Source organism: Stegodyphus dumicola, chromosome 6 (assembly GCF_044657685.1).
Source record: "Stegodyphus dumicola isolate Sdum_Otavi_A_Nest chromosome 6, ASM4465768v1".
NCBI lineage: Eukaryota > Metazoa > Arthropoda > Arachnida > Araneae > Eresidae > Stegodyphus > Stegodyphus dumicola.
The window spans coordinates 66,574,077-66,596,373 of record NC_140773.1 but is presented as its reverse complement, the minus strand read 5'-3'; the positions used below and the strand labels follow the sequence as shown (position 1 = coordinate 66,596,373).

At 35.4% G+C, this 22,297-nt stretch overlaps 1 protein-coding gene across 3 annotated transcripts in view; it reads left to right on the top strand.

Annotated features, from left to right (window-relative positions):
• Fuca (alpha-L-fucosidase) overlaps nucleotides 1-22,297 on the top strand; it is a 107,845-nt gene that overhangs the window by 63,242 nt on the left and 22,306 nt on the right. For all 3 annotated transcript variants that reach the window (XM_085818458.1, XM_035363214.2, XM_035363213.2), the window contains exons 3-5: nucleotides 2,043-2,173; nucleotides 16,722-16,855; nucleotides 20,598-20,695. In XM_085818458.1, the coding sequence (XP_085674584.1) occupies nucleotides 2,043-2,173; nucleotides 16,722-16,855; nucleotides 20,598-20,695 (363 nt within the window). The remainder of the gene's footprint in view (nucleotides 1-2,042; nucleotides 2,174-16,721; nucleotides 16,856-20,597; nucleotides 20,696-22,297) is intronic.

Here is a 22,297-nt window from a genome sequence, read left to right as displayed (position 1 = left end):
CTGGATATGCTTATTGCATAAACTTCAAAGGTTCTTTGCATAAAATAGGCTTATTCAGTTAGTTAGTTCTTTGCATAAAATAGCTTTTATCTGAAGCGGAAAACAGCTACAGATAAAATATATTTTGTTGTCCCATTAATAATAGTGTTAGGATATTAATAATTATGTGGAAATATTTCAAATTCATAACTATTAAACTATACTATCAATAACAAATTTATTGTACTGTAGCGAAGGCAAGTGAACAATGTTTTTTATTATATATTTCAGAAATACTGAGTATATCCATCTTTGTTGATACGATGAATATTTAGGGAATACAAGCTTTTCTCTTACAGGCGTGCTAATATATCAACATCGGCCAGGAACACAGAATCCTTGATATGGTTGCGAAATGATTTTTAAGGTTGCAAAGAACATGTAGATGAACAGAGAGTGGATACACAATGATAGCATCCTTGATGAACCTCCAACAAGGAAACGTCGCACCGAACAAGACAGGCTTAAAGATTGATATGGCCATAGCATTAATATGTCACATCCTTGTTTATGTGCGCCCACTCTAATATAGAGACAGATTTTCAATGAGATAGTCTTGGAAATAGTCCCAATCTTTACCGCAAATTTTCGCTCATGTATTCGCGCAAATTTGTCTCCATAATAGCTGCTATGGTAATGAGTGTCTTTCGACAATTTTTTTGTTTAAAGAAATAATCACCTTTGCTTTCATTCAACTGTTTTATCAGCCATCTTTCCAATACATCCGCGAAAATTCTCCGAATGACACTTGTGTATGTCTTCTGTAATTAGGATAGGAAATCTTGGCACCTATCTTGCAGTAACTTTATTTTCAAATGAAGATGTTCAGATAGAATGCTCAAACCAGTTGTTTAAATACATCCAATCATGCTTCCATTTCATTGACTTAATTTCTTCTGTCAATTAATACTTCCTATTGGAATATTTTCTGAAGCTTTGCCTCTAATTAATCGCCCTTAACCAAATTATTTATACATTCTTTCCCTTTCAAAACGTTTTACGCATTCTTTTACTGTAGAATACGACGGTGACGATAACCATACAATTCGAACATTACTTTATTTCTTTAGGAATTAAATCTTCTTTAGACAAAACTTTAAACACCGAACGATTCCAATATTTAAACGTATCAACATAGTAAACTGTTGAAAAAATAATGCATACGATAGAGACATTTTTAAATTTATTTGTTATTTATTTAGTATTACTACACGTCCGCAAGAGAAGTTATTGCCAAAAACGTTTTTTTATATCTGAGACCGAAAATGTTGAGACTTATCTGCATAGTAACAAATTTTGACTGAGATTTTCTCACAAATAATCTTTCCCTTAGAAGGAAATTTAGATAGATATGTTCTCGAAAATGATTTCGATAATAATCAGTGTGGAAGTTAGCCGCACGACTGTGTTAATAAAGGTGATTATCATTATTGTTTTCATTCAACTTTGCCATCAGATAAACTTTCGTGCCTATCTAAATAAATTAGCACGAAGTAGATGTACACCACTGAACAAAAAATAGACATATTGAGCATTTGCGATATATATAACAAGGTAATGAACTTATCCCTGTTTAAGCCAAGAAAATTTATTTCTTAATTTATTTCTTATGAATGTTTAATTTTTTTTTCATGAATATATGAATAACCTTCTACAAAATGACGTAAAAGAAAAAAATGACGTGACAGATTTTGTCTGTAGACCTTATTTTTATTAACTACATTTTCTAAACGTAACTAATGATCTATGATTACAATAGAAATGTCATGCGTAAAACTCAATAGTCTAATCTGTTCACAGTTGAATTATATCATACATATTTGGAATGCAAATATAAGAGTATCTTTTTAGTGGTTGTTATCTAAGGTTATGAAAAAAGGTATTATACAAAACTTTGTACTGAACGTTTATTAGTATCATTGATTTTACATTCCAAAGAATATATAAGAACGCCATCAAAACTTAATAATACTTACTTATAGAGTAATATCTTATAATTACAGGCGACCTAGCTGAAGCTATCAGGAATAAAACTGACATACACTTTGGAGTCTACCATTCTATGTACGAATGGTTCCATCCGCTGTACTTGTTGGACAAGAGTAACAAGTTCAAGACCCAGCATTTTGTTTTCGTAAGTTAACTTGCATTTACAAATCGTTCTAAGAACAGCATTTAAATTTGTGAAAGTGAAGTTATTTTTTTTAAATGCGTCTATAGTTTTTTTATAAGCTTTTGTTTAGCTAGTTTATAATGTTTGTCGGTGTTGTCATTGATTTGTAAACTGCTTCCTGAAAAGCTATCAAGCTCACAATTTACACACACTCGGTTTTTAGATAAAAATACAGTGTTCAAACGATATTTTAAAAATTAGATTTAGATTTTTTAAAATTTTATGGCGAAACAATATTTTGCACATATCTTCGTTTAACGAGCAAGCTAAAAGTATCGGAATTTTATAAAGTACATCATTGGATTGAGAGGAAATAGATATTTTAAATGATATCTACATGAAATTTTTGATATTTTGACGAATTTTTGGAAACCCCTCGATGTTTTCGGCATTTGATCTAAAAGAATTGTTGCCAGTAAAAATATGATAAATCAGAGTTAATTTAAAACTCGTCAAATAATTAATGATTTAAAAGGGAAAAATAATTTATCATCTAATTTAATGGCAACAATAATTCTAATAATTATCTTTCCATAATTCATCTATAATTACTTCCTTGTACGAAGTAAAGGAAGAATTGCAATCTGGAATTATTTTAGCTATCATACTTGAACGGAAATATCCATTTTGACGTTCCCGAGTCCATTTAGACGAATTTTTTTGCGTGTCGACTGTACATACATCCAGAAAAAACGACTATTTTCTCCAAAACGAATTGTAAAATGGATTTAAAAACGGATTTAGAAGAGATTTTTTTCGTGACGTACGTATTTAGCTCAGATAACTGGAAAACAATTAGCCTTAGAACGTTGAAATTTTGTATATGGGACTGTTATAAAATCTAGTTGATCATTACCCTTTTTTCCGGTTAAGTATTTTATGCCTTTCATTAATCTGCATGCAACTGCTGTATGGCGTTCAGTCTAATGAGGCTCCCCTTTGGTTTGCATTTTAAATTCTTTGTAGAATAGCGAATTAAGTCAGCTGTTGCTCTAACTTCTGTGTCTTTTTGGTTTTGGTTTGGTTTATTGAAATTACGACAAAGCACACTAGGGCTATCTGCCTAAGGGGAGAAATGCCTTCGTGGAGGACTTTCGAAAGGAAACTGGCTCGTATACACGTTACACGTCTGTGTCTTTTTGACCAGTGCGGCCAAAAATCAACTTTGAACTTTAACCTCTATCCTTTGTAATCAAGTTTGTGCTCCGAAAATTATGCCTTCCTGCCCGTTCGCCGAATCGCTTGTTTTGGCGTACAAATTCTAATTGCAAAAGTTTTTAAAATTGTTTTTCACTTTATTTGGTGTTTTAGGTTTTACGAAGTAATTAATATTTATAGCAATACGTTCAGCGGGGTGATTCCAGCTAGCAGTCTTCAAGCGATCGCCGAGCAGCCATTGGAAGCCGACGCTTATTAAATTGGATATCATTAGAAAGAGGATTTCCCAAAGAGAATTTTGATGCTAATTACAAGCCCGATGGACAATTAGAACGGGAGTAATTAATTCTTAAATTAAGCGAATTTACAGCCACGTGGTTCCCATGACCCCTGACCTTTCCAACGTTTCAACACCCGTACAACGGTCATCCGCATTCCATTGACCCCCCGTCAAAGTCTTTCATTCTTCATCTAACAAAGGAAGGAGAAAGGACTGGGACTCCTTGCCTAAGTTTGCTAATTAGTCAACTAATTAAAGCAGCTAATAGGAACTAACGGATTCGGATTTCTGAAGTGTCAAGGATCACAGAGACATATCTTTCTTAATTATCGGACGAGTATAACCCGAGATAACAATTTTGTGCTAATTCCGGACTTTGAAATTTGATAACTGCGCGTTATTGTTTATATGCAAAGGTGTGGTGAATATTATGTGCGTGTGCAATTTTTTGGATTACGTGTATATAGAAGCAGACTAAGACAACAGAGAAGCGATATTGGGCAAGGTAGGCTTTAAGCGCTGATTAAGTAACTAATTAATTTTAATTACAACCTATCTAATCTTAACTTCTGGTAATAATTCTAAACTAGTACTTTAATAATACTTTTACAGACCCAAGTTTGACCTAGGTACTTTTAGACTCTTAATTCTTGTCGTTCAGTTCTCTATTCTAATTAATTACTGTTAATTAACTGACCAAATAACAGTATCCTTATAACAGTTCTGGTACTCTGGCCAAATTTATCAAGTATCTGTTACCATGTATTTATGTGTTTTCAGGCTACAAATTTAAAAGTGTTTCACCGTTGATTAACCACCTCTAATTAAGGTAATTAACAGTGCTGATTTTGATTATTGTACATCATACCTATATAACTCTGATTTTTGCATCTTGTATTCACTCAGATTTTACAGTATTTAAGTGACTGTTTACCAGATATTCGGTACTTTAATTTAATTAGTATTAATTGGTCCTATTCAATTAGCAATCCTCAGTTAAATTGTAGTAATTTTCTAACTCTTAGTGCTATTTACATGTTTACTTTGTGTTATGAGTAAATATTTAAGTATACCAGATTGTAATTTCCTGTGAACCAGACAAACTATCACATAGTGTACAATTAGTCTCCACGTTGGCATAAATAAGATAATACGTGTAATTACACAAGGTATTTAAATGCCATTCTTTTTACAAAGTTATTACAGTGCTGAGTGAAACAGTGTTCTTTACAGTGAAAGTGTTTAATGTACTGTGTGTGCTAATTCAGTGATTAAGCGTCAATTTACAAGCGTTATTTAGAGTCACATCCAGTGTTACAACGTGAGCTGATAGTGCATAACCACCAGTCTTCAGTTCACGATAAGTGTGCTATAGCTCAACGATACAAGCTTCGTTAGTGCTTATATGTGCAAATTGTGTCAACAACAGTGCTAATAAATGAATTAATCGTGCCCAGCCCCTAGTCAAAGCGTCGGTAAAGTATAGTGCTCGATTTAGTTCAGTGTTCAAGCAACGTTAGTGCATCTCAGTGAAAGTTATTATACATTTCACTGCGATACAGTGCATCACAAGTGTAAATACGTGCAAATTGTTCCAATATCAATTTCAGTGTCTTTAAGTGAATGAATAGTGCATGGCTACTAGTTAAAGCCCTCAGCTAGAAATATAGTGTTTGTTGCAGTGACCAAGCAACGCTAGGCTTTGTTTCAGTGAAGTTAGTTTTCTCTTCAGTGATTTAAAGTGCGACACTAGTGTCATAGCTAGTGTATATCGTACAGTATTTTTAAGGGCATGCAACGCTGAAATAAGCGTATTTTAGTGTACACATCAGTGTCAAGACTGATTTCAATAGTGCTTTATACGTGTTATCCAGCGCCTCCATAGTGTCAGTTTAAAGGATCACGCTTCTACTTGTGACATGACACGCCAGTCCAAGCTCCCAGAGGAAGCCAGTAATTCAACACAGCTTAATTCAGCAGAATTGCTAGAGTCCGATCGGACAACACCATAAAAGATCGCTGCACTAGCCAACGAGATCCGGAATATCACCGATACAAGCCGAGGAGGTAGATACCTTCTCCCTCAAGATTTAAGGAATAGACTGAAGGACGCATTATCTGTGCTCCAAGGCCTTGCCTTAGAGGGTCCAGAGTATCGCCTCAAACCGCCAGCAATAGAGGCAGGTACCATTACCTCTACTTTTGTTTGCTGTGGTACAGTGCATACTTCCTCTCCATCTGCGCAACAGCCCGCCTGTGAGCAGGCCCCTCCGCAAACAGTAAACAGTACACCGCAAAGCTTTTCAGAGGCCGTGCGCAAGAACAGTAAGCCCAGTCTCGTGATTAAACCAAAGACCAAAAGGCCAACAGACGATTTGCGGAGAGCTCTACAAGACAAGGTCCCTTTGGACAAAATCCCCGTAGCAGTACGGAGAATACAGCCCGCCCCGCAAGGAGGTCTGGAAGTCTATTGTGATACCTCCGAAGAAATTGACAAGTTAAAGGACCATCTTCAAAAAGCAGACATCGATATAGATATACAGAGGAAACAGCGACGTCGACCAAGAATAGCAGTACATAATGTCGGGGAACATACCAAGCCAGAGGAGCTCATCTCTGAGCTCAGCACGACAGTAGGAATCTCCGCCCTGCATTTCAAGATTCTCTTCAGTCTGCGTGAGCGACGGAGGGTCAAATGGATCATCGAGTGCTCCACAGAAGGATTTGCTGCAGCAATCAAGACAAAGCGCATATTCACGGCATGGCAGGCGCATGGTATCTCCGAGTTCCTTGGAGTACGAATATGCTATCGCTGCTAACAGTTTGGACACAGCCAGGACGTGTGCAGGTCCTCCAAGATCTTCTGCGGTTTCTGCTCCGGCGCTCACGCAACCAGACTGCACTGGAGACCAACCATCATGCATTAATTGCGGAGACACAAACTACAGGTTGGGTACCAGATACAATTTCCACCACCCTGCCTATGCAGCAGAATGCGCAATTTATCAACAGGCAGTTGACAACGTCCGTAGCGCAACGGAATACTGAAGAGAAAATGTCTGTGAACACCCATACAGAAGCAAGTACGTCACAGCGTTCAGTTACTTCTGCACCTCATACCAGTAATAGTCTAACCCAGCCACCTCGGCAACTGGATGCTGCATTGACAACGGACATTAATAGGAACACGATCCCAGTTCAAACACCAATAATGTGCCTTCAGATTAATCTGCAACATGCCAAAGCAGCCATGGCATAAGCTGCCGCATATGCCGCAACCGAAGGGGTTGATCTAATATTTGCCCAAGAACCATACTGCTTGAAGGGAAAAGCGGTAGGCTATCCTCTACAATGGACAGTGTACCAAAAAGAAGATGTTAACGATTCACCCCGTGCAATACTGATCATTTGCAACCCAACGTGGACACCGGTTATCATCACCACAGAAAGAGACTTCGTGGCTATTCTTGAGATGCACAACATAACGGTTCTCTTGGTCTCACTATACTCCCCTCCGACAGCTAATATAGATACAACTATCCAGCGAATGCAGCAACTACTTCAGCGGTGCAGATCCCATAACATCTTATGTGCTGGGGGACTTCAACGCCCACAGTTCCACATGGGGATATGCCAGCACTGATCCTAAAGGCCGGATGCTGGAAGATTTCTTTTCTAGTCAAAATATGAGCGTACTTAATCATCATGATGCTGCACCCACCTTCGATCGCGTCCACTCACAGGGATGGCCCGACCTTACAGTAGCAACATTGCAAATTGCGCAAAAGATTCAGGATTGGATGGTCGTGGAAAGCTTAAGCCTTTCAGACCACAATTATATTAGATTTTCTATCGCCAGTGAGACAGTCACCTCGATAATCAAGAGTTATAACTTGCCAGGTAATAAAGTAAGGACATTTGCTGCAGCCATTAAATCCCAACGTGCCCACTTCGCAGAGTTGATCGAACAAGCAACTACCACCGAAGACTTACAAGTTATCACGAGTGACATAATGTCCACCATAAGAACAGTTTGTAATGAATTGTTGCCAACCAGAACAACCAAAAAGATCTCTAATCTAAACTGGTGGAGCAGTCATCTCAGAGAACAACAGCAGAAATTTCACGCCCTTAGACGCCGTCTTAAGCAGGAGCGGCGTCACAATATTTCTTCTAACACGCTCATCACCTTTCAACAGGAAAGAACAAAATATAAGAAAATGATCCTACAGGCCAAACTGGAAAGCTGGAGAAAATTTTGCACGGAAAATACCGAAATATATGGTATACACCACAAGATTGCTTGCCACGTGTAAGCTTTTCAAACCCGCCTCCTTCCATCTGCTACCTGTCCCAGAGATTTCCAATAAACTCACAGAGACCATGTTTGCAGAAATCGTGAAGGCGGTCTTCGCCACAGACGACCCCTCCGAAGACACGCAAGGACATAGAATAATCCGATATGATACCTCGGACATTGATACTGCAGAAGATGCTTGTTTCACAAAACAAGAAATATTGCACGTCTTAAAGTGCCTACCGCGAAAGAAAGCACCTGGGCCGGACTGAGTAGACTATCGTATAATTAAACTCATTGTGCGTTCGAATATCAATCTATTTCGACAGCTATTCAGCAAACTACTAAGTACCGGCACGTTCCCCAGGTGCTTCAAGATCGGCCAAGTAATTCTATTCCTATAAAGAACAAGGATCCGAGAAGAGCGGATGCCTACAGACCAATATGCTTACTATCAGCGCTTGGTAAGACATTTGAAAAGTTGTTAGTGAACAGGCTCCGACATCACTTGCACTCTAGTAATTAAGTGAGCGAGGATCAATATGGGTTCCGCACAGGCAGATCCACCGTCCATGCTCTCATGAAGGTTAAAGAATGTCTCCTACAAAACAGATTGTCAGGTCATCACACCGCGTTCATCTCAGTCAATCTCAAAACTGCCTTTAGACACGTTGTGGTGGCCGGCAATCCTACGGGCATTAAGGAACTCACGCTGTCCACGGAATATCTATCGGACACTGGAGAACTATCTCGCAGAACGAAAACTAATTCTGCAGCATAATAGTGGCATACTATAAAATAATCAAACAAGGGGATGTCCGCAGGGTTCCTGCGCGGGAACTTTCCTATGGAACTTAACGTACAATAGTATACTTACACAGTCGTGGCCAAGTCACACGAAAATAGTTGCATATGCCGATGACACGGCACTAATAGTACAAGGCCCCACTATAGAGCAACTGCAGAGAAACTGCCAAGAATCCTGCGACCTCTTTCAGGAGCGATGTGCAACGCTGAAGTTGAAGATTGCCGAAGAAAAATCCCAAGTTTTATTGATTCCAAAAAAGGGAGGCTCCCTAACGCGACAACCACGCATCACGCTAAATGGGAAACGACTTGCAATCAGGCGAGAACTCAAATACTCGGAAATAATATTTGATGACAAACTGAATTGGCTAGCGCATGTGCTCTCCCTAAAACAGCGCACAGCAAACATCGCTCAGCAGCTCAAGATGATGAAAGGATATCGCTGGGATCTCAACCCCCATATCCTCAAGATCCTCTATAACACCGTCACTGAGAAGATCGTGACGTATGGAGCAGCTGTCTGGGCCTTACCGATGCAGGGTAGAAAAGTAAAGCATTTGCAAAGCATCCAACGGCCGTTTTTATTAAATATCACGAGAGCATTTAAAACTTCCCCGACCAATGCACTGGCAGTCCTGGCTGGCATACTACCCTTGTCCATTAGTGTCGAGAAGGAAGCTACGTACCAGATAGTCAAGCAACTCGGCCAAGCAACGAAATTTGGGGAAGAGGTGTTTACTGCAGATAACCTCGAAAGAGCAGTCATCAGCCTTGACAGGCACCCGTCTTTGCAAGGACGCAGTGTTAATGTCAACCTAAAGCAGATCACAAGATCCACGAACATAGATGTTACCGATTATACGGATGGATCTAAAATAGACGAAAGTGTGGGCTGTGCATATGCAGCACTTAAAGAGGGTAGAATAGTAAGCCAATGGAAGGGGCATTTGGAAGCGCACAATAGTGTCTTCCAAAGCGAGGCCACAGCTATAAGCTACGCACTGCAAGCGATAATTCAGCAGAGGCTATACAATAGTTACATAATAACAGACAGCCTGTCTACGTTATACGCCATCCTTAACCCCACACACAGTTCTCCAATAATAGCAGCTATTCAGGAATACCTCCGTGCTCATAAAGAATTAAAAATTAATCTAGAATGTACGAAAGCCCATATCGGGAATCAGGGTAATGAGACTGCAGATCGGCTTGCAAAAGAAGCAGCCCATAACGTCGAAGCAGTCCCAGTACAAATCCCATGGCCGGTTTCTCATTTAAAACGGAATCTGCGCGCCACAGCTCTAGCATTCTGGCAGGCTGAGTGGGACAACGAAGACACAGGCCGCCGCGCGCATACATTTCTGCCTAAAGTAGATAAAGAACTACTGGTTACACGGCCACAAATGGTATACTACATCACAGGGCATGGGCCCTTTCCAGTATATTTCGAAAGATTTGGAATCTCCATTTCAGATCAGTGATGCTGGGGCGATCTGGGCACAGCAGAACACTACGTTCATGAATGTCCTCTCACAGAAGGATTGCACATTCCGTTTCCGCAGACGAACAGGGAGGCATTCAACAGATTTATGGTCAAGCAGCGACACCAGACCAACAAAATTACTCATATAGTTGATAAGTTAATGGACATGGGTCCAGACTTATGCCATATAGTTGATAAGTTAATGGACATGGGTCCAGACTTATGCCATGTGTAAATATAACTGGTCAGTATGTCAGCTAATTTCAATGTAAATCAGTATCATTCAAGCATAAGTAATCTAGGTATGTCTGCGATGTGTGTATATAGTGTAAGCAAGCGTGTCCTAATGTATGTTATTATTATTATTATTATTATTTTATTTTTATTTTTATTGTGCTAGGTGTATATACTAGCTCTGTCTTATTATTCCAAAGCAAATTAAGGTAATGTCATATAGGTATTTAGAAAGTATATGTATGTAACAGTGCTGGATTGCATGTCAGCAAATATGTATTAACAGAAGCATGTAAATAACTACTAATGTATATCTGCTCTTGTTTAGCCATGTACAATGCTATTCTTGAAGATTCAAAAATCACTGGACCCGGGCACTTTGAACGGGTGTCAACCTGGTGGCATTTGGTTCGCGGAACTGCCAACCGGATGGTCCAGGCGTTGGGTTTGGGCGCCCTGTGCAAGCCTCCCATGTGACATCTCTGGCTTTACTCTGTATAAAGGCGGACGTGGCCCTATATGCTAATTAACTTAATAGTAAAGGGGTGGTGGCCACGTCCTCCGTCACTATCACTATCACTATATTTTACAATTTTTAATGGATATATTTTGAGTTTTTACGTACTTTTGCCTTGCCGTGAAGTAAGAACTGAATTAATTGAATGGGAAATACATCTCGAATGAAATTCGAAGAAATAAATTTAAATGAAGTGCAGCATAAACTGCGTATAATTTAACAGGCTATACAACAATGTCATGTGGTGTCCACATAAGTTTTTTATATATCATGAGAACTAAAAGCAAGAGCGTCTTATCTAACGAAATCTGTTAACTGAATTGTATTCTCAAAAGTACAAGCTATGATCTTAATAAGCATATCAAGAGTGCTCCACGTTTTTATTATTCGTGGTGTAAAATTGCAGATGAATTTTGTAAGGAGAATTATTTATATCTTGTCGCCATTAAATTAAAAGGTATTTTTTTTTTCATTTTGCTTCATTAATCATTTTAAGAATTTTAAACAAAATCTTATATTATTTTTTATTGAGATGCAAACACTTCTGTAAATCACGCATAGCTTGAATGAAGTTTCAAGAATAAAGTAATGCAGTGAATAAACTAATGCAGTGCTCGAACAAAAACGGTTTCTTAAATATTTACGAATAAGGCAATTTAAGTACAAATAAATCTTTAAAACCGAAGAAATTTTCTGGTCTGCTAGAATTTCAACATTTAGAAGTCAATGAGCTTTCTGTACTGGAATTTTCTATTTTTAGCTTATTGCTTATGGATAAATTGTCATGTGCAGATTTACCTTAAGCTATGCCTGTTTTCATTAAAGTTGGGATAGTTATCCTGTTATTTCATAACTTTAGTTTTTTCTTAAGTGAAGGATTTATTTTACATTATGTAGTTATTAAAGTAAAGTTTCTTGGCTTACTGAAATCGCATTAGCTTACGTGGTATACTTAAATTGAAAATCTTCAGTATCGTTTTTTCCGTCGAAGAATGCCGCAGGTATTAAATCTTATATCGCTTGGAATATTCTTATCTCGTTTTACAGCAGTGTTGTCTAATCTTTTCAATTCTTAGATATAAAAATAGTGATAAATTATTTTGCGTTATAAATATTCATATTTGTAATTTAATGCCCGAGGTACATATTTAAAAGCTGTACATTTTTAAAGCTTTATTTAAAGGAAATCTGTTATGGTTAAGAATTAGAATGGCAAATATTAATAAGTATTTTAAGTAAAAAGTGCAGAAGTTCTTCCTTGCACTCACCATTTATTCCCAAAGTTACAGTCAGGAATATACTTCCATTTACATTACCATCATTTTTTAGATGGGATTTATAACTATTGAGAGAGGAGAAAACAGTATGTAGTTTTTTTCGTTACGCTCCCGTTTATGAATACTTAGATTCAGCTAGCATATAAACTTCCCGCAATAAACTCAATTATCCTGCACAGTCATAAATCTAATCTATTAAATATCTAAAATGTCAGTAAGCAATTACTAAACTAAATTTATTAAATTAAATTAATTAAAATTCCTAAGGTCAATATCAAGAAATTTAGAAGACATCGGAAGTGCTTAAAATGATAATTTCTAAGTAAATGATAAATAACGGTATATTATTCGTTATTTATACAAATTCTTTTTGATAATTACAAATTATTTTGCTGATACAAATTAATTTTGAAACCTATTTCATTGAAAGCAATAATTAAAAAAGTGTGAATTATTGAATACATTATAAAGATGAGTTAATATTTTAATAACTGTTCTCATTTCAGAAAATGAATCAGGAAACAATTACACCAAAATCATTCATTAGCTGAAAGAGACATTCCATAATGTTTTCTAATACTATCACAGATAATTATTTATCTTCGAATATTGTATTCAGTCTTTGAAATCTTTAGAATTAAGTAGTAAAAAATAATTTTAGATAGGAAAATATGACAGTTCAATCTTTATACCAGTGGTATAGATGCCGAATGTTTGAAAATGCGCAGTTTTGGTCCTTGAGTTAGTTTATTCTACAAATTCTACAAAGTTTTTAATAAAAAAGCTTTATCATTTGAGCTAGTTATAAAATTTCCCTCAAATCAAATTTTAAGCTACAGGTTCACAAAAATTTAAAAAAATTAATAATAACGGAGTTTCATATGCAGGTTGTCCTGTCTAGGTCTCTAAAAGTTTAGCTACGGAAACTGGCATTATCTTTCGCACCTCCCCAAGAAAGATAATATTACAGTTCTTTTATTTTAGTGGCCACAAGGTCTCTAAGTCTTTACTGCCCAGTTTTCGCTTTTTATCAGAAACTGATGAAGAAGAGAAAACTACTTCGATAGCAATATGTTTTGCGACTTTTATTTTACAAAGTGTTTATTGTTACTTGGAAAGTACCAAATAAAATGTTCTCTTTTTCGTTTTAAAAATTAGATATAGACTAGCAAACAAGCTTACCAGAAGAACGGGCTGCGGGCGAAGCAAAATTTATAAGTTCTATATACACCTGAAACGAAAATATGTAAAAATATTTCAAGATGAATGAAATCAGGTATATATATATTAATAATATTAAACGGGCATCGGGATTCCATAAAACAGTTTACTGTATCTCTGCTTAGAAAAGACGGGTGGCAATTTTAATATTCCATAGCGTACACGCTTTGACGCAATACGCCGAACAGCAATGAATTTCAGCGAAAAAAGCAACTTTCCAGGTTGCGAAAATTAGCGTTTTCAGACTTTTTAATTAACATTTCGTCTGACGAAAGTCTTACGAAGGTGAGAATGGTGGAAATGTTTTCCCCCGAACTTTCGGAATCCAGAGGTACTTCTTGAAATTCAACTCCCACAGATTCGGAAGAGATGATGTTACAGACAAGCAATAAAACAAACAAGCAGAGCTGAGATTTTTAACAGTACAGAAGTCTCTTCCCAATTGTCCAAAGCGAAACTTAACCATTTCTTAATAAACGTTTCCAAATTATGGAAAACTCCCCTCAGTCTGTCTTACACACTTTTTTGAAGTTTCTAAGTTTTGAACTGATGTTAAAAGCTTCTAAAACTTTACCGAGTCAAGAGCTTTAAATGTATCAAAGGTTCAATTTGTAAATTCAATTACTTAAATTTCTTTAATGAATTCTTTTATTGCATTCAATAGTCTTTAATTACGGTTTTCCATATTTTTTACAATATTTGCTTTTCAGATAAATATTTTGCTTTGTAATTGTCATTGAGAAATTTTTCTTAAGCTATGCAGTTTCACAACAGATGATGTTAGATAGTTGTGAACATAGTAACAAAGTCTACTCATACATGAGAAAAGCCAAAAATGATATTTTGTCATCCAAAATAGAACATGGACCATAACACTGCGCTTCCATTAAAGTAAGATTTCTCATACTTTACATTCAGGAATCCTTTTCATCAAATGAAATTCACTTGAGTAAGATTTCATTTTATCGAAAATTGCAGAGTATTTGTATTAAAAATAAAAGGATATAACAAAAGTATCCTGGTAAGAAGTTTGCATAACAGAATTTTAATTAGAAACAAAGCACATCAGTTTCGGACATTTTACAGCATGAAAGTTGCATTAGTAGGATATATGTAATAGCGTCTGTATTAATAAATCTCTTGTTAACATAACTAGTTATATAAAAAAATCTAATGCTTTTCCACCGAATAATATTAACCCTTTGTGCTCGGGACCTTTTTCACTCGGCACAGCAGCAACTCGACACGTTTCGCAGCCTTTTTCACGCATTTCTTACCAGTAACTTAAAATCATTATACACACAAATTAATGTATAACATTTTTATAATTTAACATTTTATATATCTTTACACCTTTATAAACATAATTTCTTAAATATTAGTCTATAATTTTTCTGTGTATGATATTTCATGAAACAATTACCAAGATGCATGCCTGGTTTGTCGGGGTAAGTATTACAATAATATGTCGTTTGATGTCTTTTCCGGGTTCATTTCTCTGAGAACAGACTTTGTGATAGATAAGAAAAAGTAAGATTTCAGATAAGCAAATCTTATCTTCATTTAAATTAATCTTATCTTCATTCATTTAAATTTTCATCTTTTCTGTATAATCTTATGAAGTGTAAAATGAAGTGTATCATTTTACACTTCATAAGATTATACAGAAAGAGGATAGAATTGTGTGTGTGTGTGTGTATGTGATTATGGCAAAGCCTCAAGGGCTATCTGCCTAAGAGGAGGGATGCCTTCGTGGAGGACTTTCTAAGGGAAACTGGCTCGTATACACGTTACACATGGGGAAAACCACGAAAACACCCATGCAGCCAGCCCGTTCGCGGGATTCGAACCTCGGACCGAACTACCAGGAAAGAGGATAGAAACCCACATCGAAGAAACTAAATGTAAACAGTTATTGCCGCGCATCGAATTTCCGCATTAAATCATGTGGTGAGCGAGAGTCACCTCTCGAGTTGTGGCGTCAAATCACATGGTGAATGACAGTCACCTCTTGAGTGCAAAAGGTTAAGCCACCTCTAGTTTGAGAGCCTTGTACCTAAAGGGAATCTGTCGTTGATTAGAGGACAAGTTGTTACTGTCATAATTTTCTAAGCCGAGTTGATGCGTACTTAACATGGTTTCACGCGGCTGGTACACAAAAGCACACGAGAAATGGACTGTATATTCTTGACTTTTATTTAATTAGACCAATTCTTCACATACCACACGGCTGTCACAAATACGAAGTTTTATTCACCACTCATCTTGTTGCCACATGCAACAAAAAGTAAAGGGAAACTTACATTCTAAAACGATAAATCATAGATTAATTATCTTCGACTTCGGACTGATGAATCAGCAATTAAATAAGTAAACCAAGCGATCTTATTTTTTATATGCTGCTTTCAATACTCACTTGAATACTGGTTGAGTACAGGCCTAAGCTGAGTACAAACATAAGCACATGAAAGACTTAAAATACTTCTCAGGTAATACAGTGATTTCGATTGCTTCGCAGAGAAATTATGACAACCGATATCATGGTGCATGCTTCTAATCTAGTCGCCAAAGAAGTCGCCTACGAATAAAAAGACCTATGGTTCGAAAATAGCCAACGAAAATTATAAAAACTATAATTTTCCATTTCTAGTGGACTCTAGTGGACTAGTGGATAGTGGACTCGTCTAACCACTTTTATCACACTAGAAACAAATTTTGCCAACACACACGTCGATCACAGCATTTCGATTGCTTCCTGAATTTGACACAATAAGCAGCCATAATCCTTTCTTCCTTCTCATTGGTTGATCAACATGCAAGACAGAAGGGTTGAATAAAATTTGTCGCTCAAGCTCATTTTGTAAGGAAGCTTTTATAGGAAATCCTACTGTCTGTTGCATTTTCCTTCCACTTGTGTCATCCTAGTTAGAATGTTCACCTATGTGATCTACAGAGTGAATCGCTTCAGTACAATAACATATTTCATTTGATTTATGTAAGAAACTGTGATGTGTGCAATCCAGCTTCTGATGAAAATTTACTATCTTTCCGATTTATAACTAAATTATTAATACAACTATATGACAGTTATTTAAGTTTATTATTATATTCCGAAAAAATGGCATTTTGAATCAAAATTAATGGATTTTCTTTCCCGAGCATTTAAAGGAAGTTGATGGGATTGCACTTTAAGTGATCAACTGACATTGTTAAAACAAAATTTGTTATTTTCTAGGGAAAAACTTTGCCAGAATTAATTGAACTTGTTACGGAATATAAGCCAGACGTTATCTGGTCTGATGGAGACTGGGAAGCTCCTGATACTTACTGGAATAGTACAGAATTCTTAGCCTGGCTCTACAATGAAAGGTAAGGAAAACCTCTTTTATTTCCAAATAAAGTATCTTTGTAATACTTCAAAGGGGTAATATGTTTTATTGTGATTTTTATTGTTCTCTGGTAGTTTAATGATGACAGGCTTGCGTTTGGAAATGCAGGTCAATTATAATCATTTTCTTTGGTCAGTGGCGGGTAATTTTTTGTGCGCATATAAGAGACAAATTAGCAGACAGAAGTAACAAAGAGAAAAGCATCATTGTGTCAAATTAAATTACATTCAGTTGCATATTCCTGGACAAGTTAAAATACTGTTTTAACTAAATTATACATTTACAAACTATATGTATTTTTACCATATGTGTTCAAGAATAGTCTGACAGTAAATCGAGCTCTTTTTGAGCGTGCCTCGAATTTATTTACCTATTCATTTATTTGCAAATGTCTGGTTTCTTGCAGTTGAGTCAGTAGCCCTCTTGCTTCCCGGTACTTTTAACTGAAAGAATTAACAATTAAGTGCAGAGCACATGCTAGAACATTCGTTGGTCCATAGTTTATCAAGATTCATTACGAGAACTCAATGGAGAATTCCTGAGTCTAATGTAAAAGAAATCGGCATTGGGACCATCATGTCCAGTCAAAAGACGAAATGATGTCAAAGCTGTAGCATGAGCAAAATCAGGGATATTATATTCCTTGTACAGGGGACACTGTCAATCCCATCTCCTAAATTTAACACGAAAATGTGAGTCACGGATCTTGCTAAACTCCCTGTTTATCAATCTCTTTGTAGAATGAAAGTTACCGGAATGAAATTTCTGTATTTCTGAAGGCACTAGTTCTTCTCCTCTCTCATACATAAAATGCCGTATATTTCCGAATATAAGCCGATTCGTATATAAGTCGAGAGATACGCTTTTGCTGCAAAAATTCAGCTAAAATTGAAAACGCGTGTGCAAGCCAGATTTATATTGTTTTATATAGCGAGATATAACTGCCGAAAGTAGGAACAACTGATCCTGTTACTTATTTACACTATCGAAAGAACTAAAGATAAGCTACAAACCGTTTTCGACATTCATTCGAAAAATAGGAGTGAAATCATAGCAGAAAAAGAGCTCATTTGGCTCGAATAGTTTTCATTTTTCAATCCTCCCAACGTTTGGGCATACATACATATCATTTGTCACTTCGGCAAAATCTTTTCAAGAATGATATTGAATTTCGAAGAGTTTCTGGAAAAATAAACTCTAACAAATTCAGGTTCAGGTAATTAGATTTCTTGCATTACGCAAGAGGTAGAAAAATGGATTGAAGAAATATTTAAAAATTCTATTTAGCGTAATCTCCGAAAAGAAGCTAAATATAATAAAATTTCTTTTAGACCAACGGATCTTGAATTATAATTTATTAATAACTTGAATTAACAAAATTTTGAAAGAAAATTCTTTTTTATAAGTATTTTTCAATTAAGGAATACTTTATTTTTTCTCCTTAAAGCTAATGGAATTTTGCTTCTTTAGTACCGAGCAATTACTTTGTTAGATACGATTAAATAATTACCTCATTCCTATAGTTACTTGCTAAAATGATTTATTTTATATGCATGTACGCACAGGGCAATAAAAATATAAATATTTTTAATAATGAAACAAATACAATAATGGGAGGGCGTAGTTTGCAATTTCCTCAAACGGAAAAAAAAAAAAAAAAAAAAAACTGCCGCTATTTGTGATTTATCTTTATGCAAACCACAATGTCCACTTACACACGTTTAATTTTTTTTTTCACAGGCTTCCTATTATTTTGTACATTCATTAACGAGGTAATGTTGTATTTCTAAATTAAGAGTCTGTTGCTGTTGTTTCAAATCGCCGGGTATAGCTTAATTCATTCTTACGAAAAGACCAAAACCCTTCGGTCATTTAACCCTGTCATCACTGAAGGTGAAGCATGTCGACGACGGATTTGACACCCACGATAACGGAGAGGTTCTATTCTAATTTTAATAAAGCTAATCGCTCAGAGACTTTTACACTTAATATCGAAGCTCTCTTAGGGGTTGGAACCCAGACCCAGCTTTGAGGCAATCAGCAGCGTTAACCATTATACCGATCGGGGTAGCAATTAAGAACTTTTGCAATATTTATTTCAACTTCTTTATCTCTGATTCAAGCAAGATTTGTTTTCGTAGTTTATACGTATTAGATTTCAGTTTAAGCAGTCAGTCGGATGCAAGTTTCTTCTGTGTGTGTATATAATCTCGCAAATATTTATAATGTTGAAGAAATCAATCGCTTTACAACTACAATAAAAAATTAAGAAACTTAGAAATGACTTCCTTCCACACTGTGGAAATTTGAATATTGTTCAAGAATAAAATAATGTAATAAGTTTTTAATTACTACATATTATTTGTAGCGCTTGAATATTTTGAAAACAATGCATAAATTAATCACTTTAAGCATATGTAGGCAGTTATATACTTTTTTCTTAGATACTTTAAAAAAGCTCTTTGCATTATGAGTATTTATGCCCTTTATTATTTTAGGGAAGCAGGAAAAGGTTTATTGCTTTGAAACAATAACCATCAAATTGCCATAAACAATAATAATCATAGGAACCGATAAAATCTAACAGCAATGTTTTCATTCAGTGGTATTTCCCCTGAGAAAACGTTTCACGACGCTTGGCGAAAATATCAAATACATACCTGAAAAAAGCAGTTCTGTGCATGAATTACGAATATAGGTTTTAAAAGAGACATTTTATTTACGCTTGGCGACATATCATAGTTCCCTCTTAAAGGCGGATCCGAATATTATTGGCTGTAGAGACAGAACCGCATTTTTGTCTTGCCATACATTGTGCAGTTTCTACGCTGCAGACCTCGATACGACTCCAAAGATTAAGGTCAGCTCAGCTCTAGGTAGACGGAGAGTGTGACGATTACCACACTCCTTCGTCAGCAGCCGTATTTCCATAAGAAATTTTACTTTTCTTCAGTACATTATGGAAATTTGTATGCATAATACTTCTCTTTTTAAACTACCTATTTTTTCATATTTCATTGATGCAGGTTTCTTTGAATTCTGAGAAAAAAACTAAATTACAGTATTATAAAAAAGTAAACAAGGGTTATTTACTTAAAGCTGTATGCTAGTTTTGAATGAAAGCACCCCTGGGAGATGAAATTTGAAGGCACTGTAACAATTTTTTCACATGACTAGAGCGCATGGGCATCCTTTTTACTCAGGTAAATTATACTAATGTTTGTTATATATGATACATTCTAGAGCCCAGATGTGTGATCGGCTTTTTTTACTAACCATAGTATCACAAAGGACGGATTACTTTTATAGAGAGGTAATTACAATTTCTAACTTCGATATTCACTAGAATTTCTCGCATGTTCTTTCATAAGACATTTTAACTATTGAATATAGATTAAACCTTTATTCTAAGCAAAACTGGGCCCCTAACTAAAGTACATTCTATCTTTTAATTCTGGAAATCCTTTGAGTCTTTGAAATAAATGAGGAAGAAAAAGAAAATTAAGTACTTTTTTTAATTAATTTGTTATACTTGATAAATTTTAATATATTTGTTATACCTGATATATTTCCAGTTTTTTTCGTAAAGGTATAGCTTTAAAATGAAATAAAAATCTGAAAGATTATAATTTTGCAGGAAGGAATTTTCGATAAAAACATTTCTTCAACATTATAATTATGTATTACTAATATTTTCTCAATTTCATATGTTCTACTTCCAGTCCTGTTAAAGATACTGTAGTTGTAAATGACAGATGGGGCAGCGGAATTCCTTGCAATCACGGTGGATATTACACTTGTACCGATCGCTACAATCCGAGTAAGTAGCTCAAAATTATTGCTTTATTTTTGGTTTTATTTATTATTGTCTGTTTTTTAAGCTCACAGTTAATAACTAATAACTAAGCTATATACATTGATCAAAATATAGATTCAAACGACGCTACACATTAAAAACGTTTCATGTCTATCTAATGTCTATCTATGGTAATGTCTATCTATGGTAACGAAATCAACCCGGAAATATATAATATCGGAGCGATAGGAAGAATAAGAGTACCTTATAATACCGACAGAGTTTGGAAGCTGCCCTTACAGAGCAGTATCCAAAGCTAATAAGGTAGTGTTTTTCAATCTGTTATATATAGAATTTGTAATTAACTACTTGTTTTAAACTTTAATTTTGAGGTCGTATCATTTTTTATCTTTTTATGATTTTGAATTTACTTTTAATGTTATAATGTTTACTTCTGTTTTTGAAATTGAAATGAGAGTGTAGGGGATATGTCATCTAAGTAAGCATCTCGTTCAGATTAATTGTGCTCTTAATAGAAACTTTAATTTTAAGATTATTTGCTATTTTGTTTAACAAGATTCTTGGCTTAAATGGACTAATGTCTTTATTTAGATTGAGTATTAATTTTGACTTATGGTTTGAATCTAGCAAATAATTTGATGTTTACTAAAATAAACACTCTCTTATGTTAGTTGTTGTTAACTGATGGTAGGTCGGTTTATCCCCTGATAAGTCGATTAATCTGCGATCAATGATAGTGACTACGTTTTCAATATTTAGAATTTACTTTTCGTTTTGGTATATTTGCGCTTTAAGATTTTTCTTAGTAGATTTTTAAACAAGAAATTGAAATTTCTCTTCAAAGAACTAATTAGATTCTGACTAAAAAAATTTTTTTCATTAATGGTTTTAAATTGAATTTGTGTTCCTTAGAGATGGTATATGGAAAGTTTTCTTACTATAAATTATTATGAATTATTAGTTTATTACTTTGTAGCTTTAGCGCAAGTCATGGTCTTTTTAATTTACTTTTAATTATTTTATTTTGAATATATTTATGTATATGTAAGATATAACAAAATACTATGGCTGCTTTAAGAATAAAAGACCTTAAAATTAACCACTCTAGATTTTATGCTCTCCCTCTAAATTCATCTGTTCTTCCAAATTCGAGATGTTACATAATAACCTAAAATTAACCAATCACAAATAAGCTGTACTCATGCATCAGACTTAGTATATAAATACTCTTGGCACAATAACTACGTGATTTCTTTCCCTAACTTTTACCTTGCTAACATCCTCGCGCTGCTTCCCTTTTCAGTCTAAGATGCTTACGTCTTACTTTTAAAATCAATGTATATAAAAATTATCATATTGAAATATGATTGGCTAAATGCCTTGTCTACAAAATGATCTGATGTGAATTATAATGTAAAAAAAATTATGTTCTGAAATGGCTACATCTGAAAGTTTGTGGTTTATGCCTCCATCCATCTAACTACGTAGACTTCAAGCTGCGGCGTATCAAAATTCCATCCCCCGGCCATGATGTTAAGTATCGGCAGCTGTTAAGTATCGGATTCCTCACCTGCTTTATATATTAAACAACAAAAATACATAGAA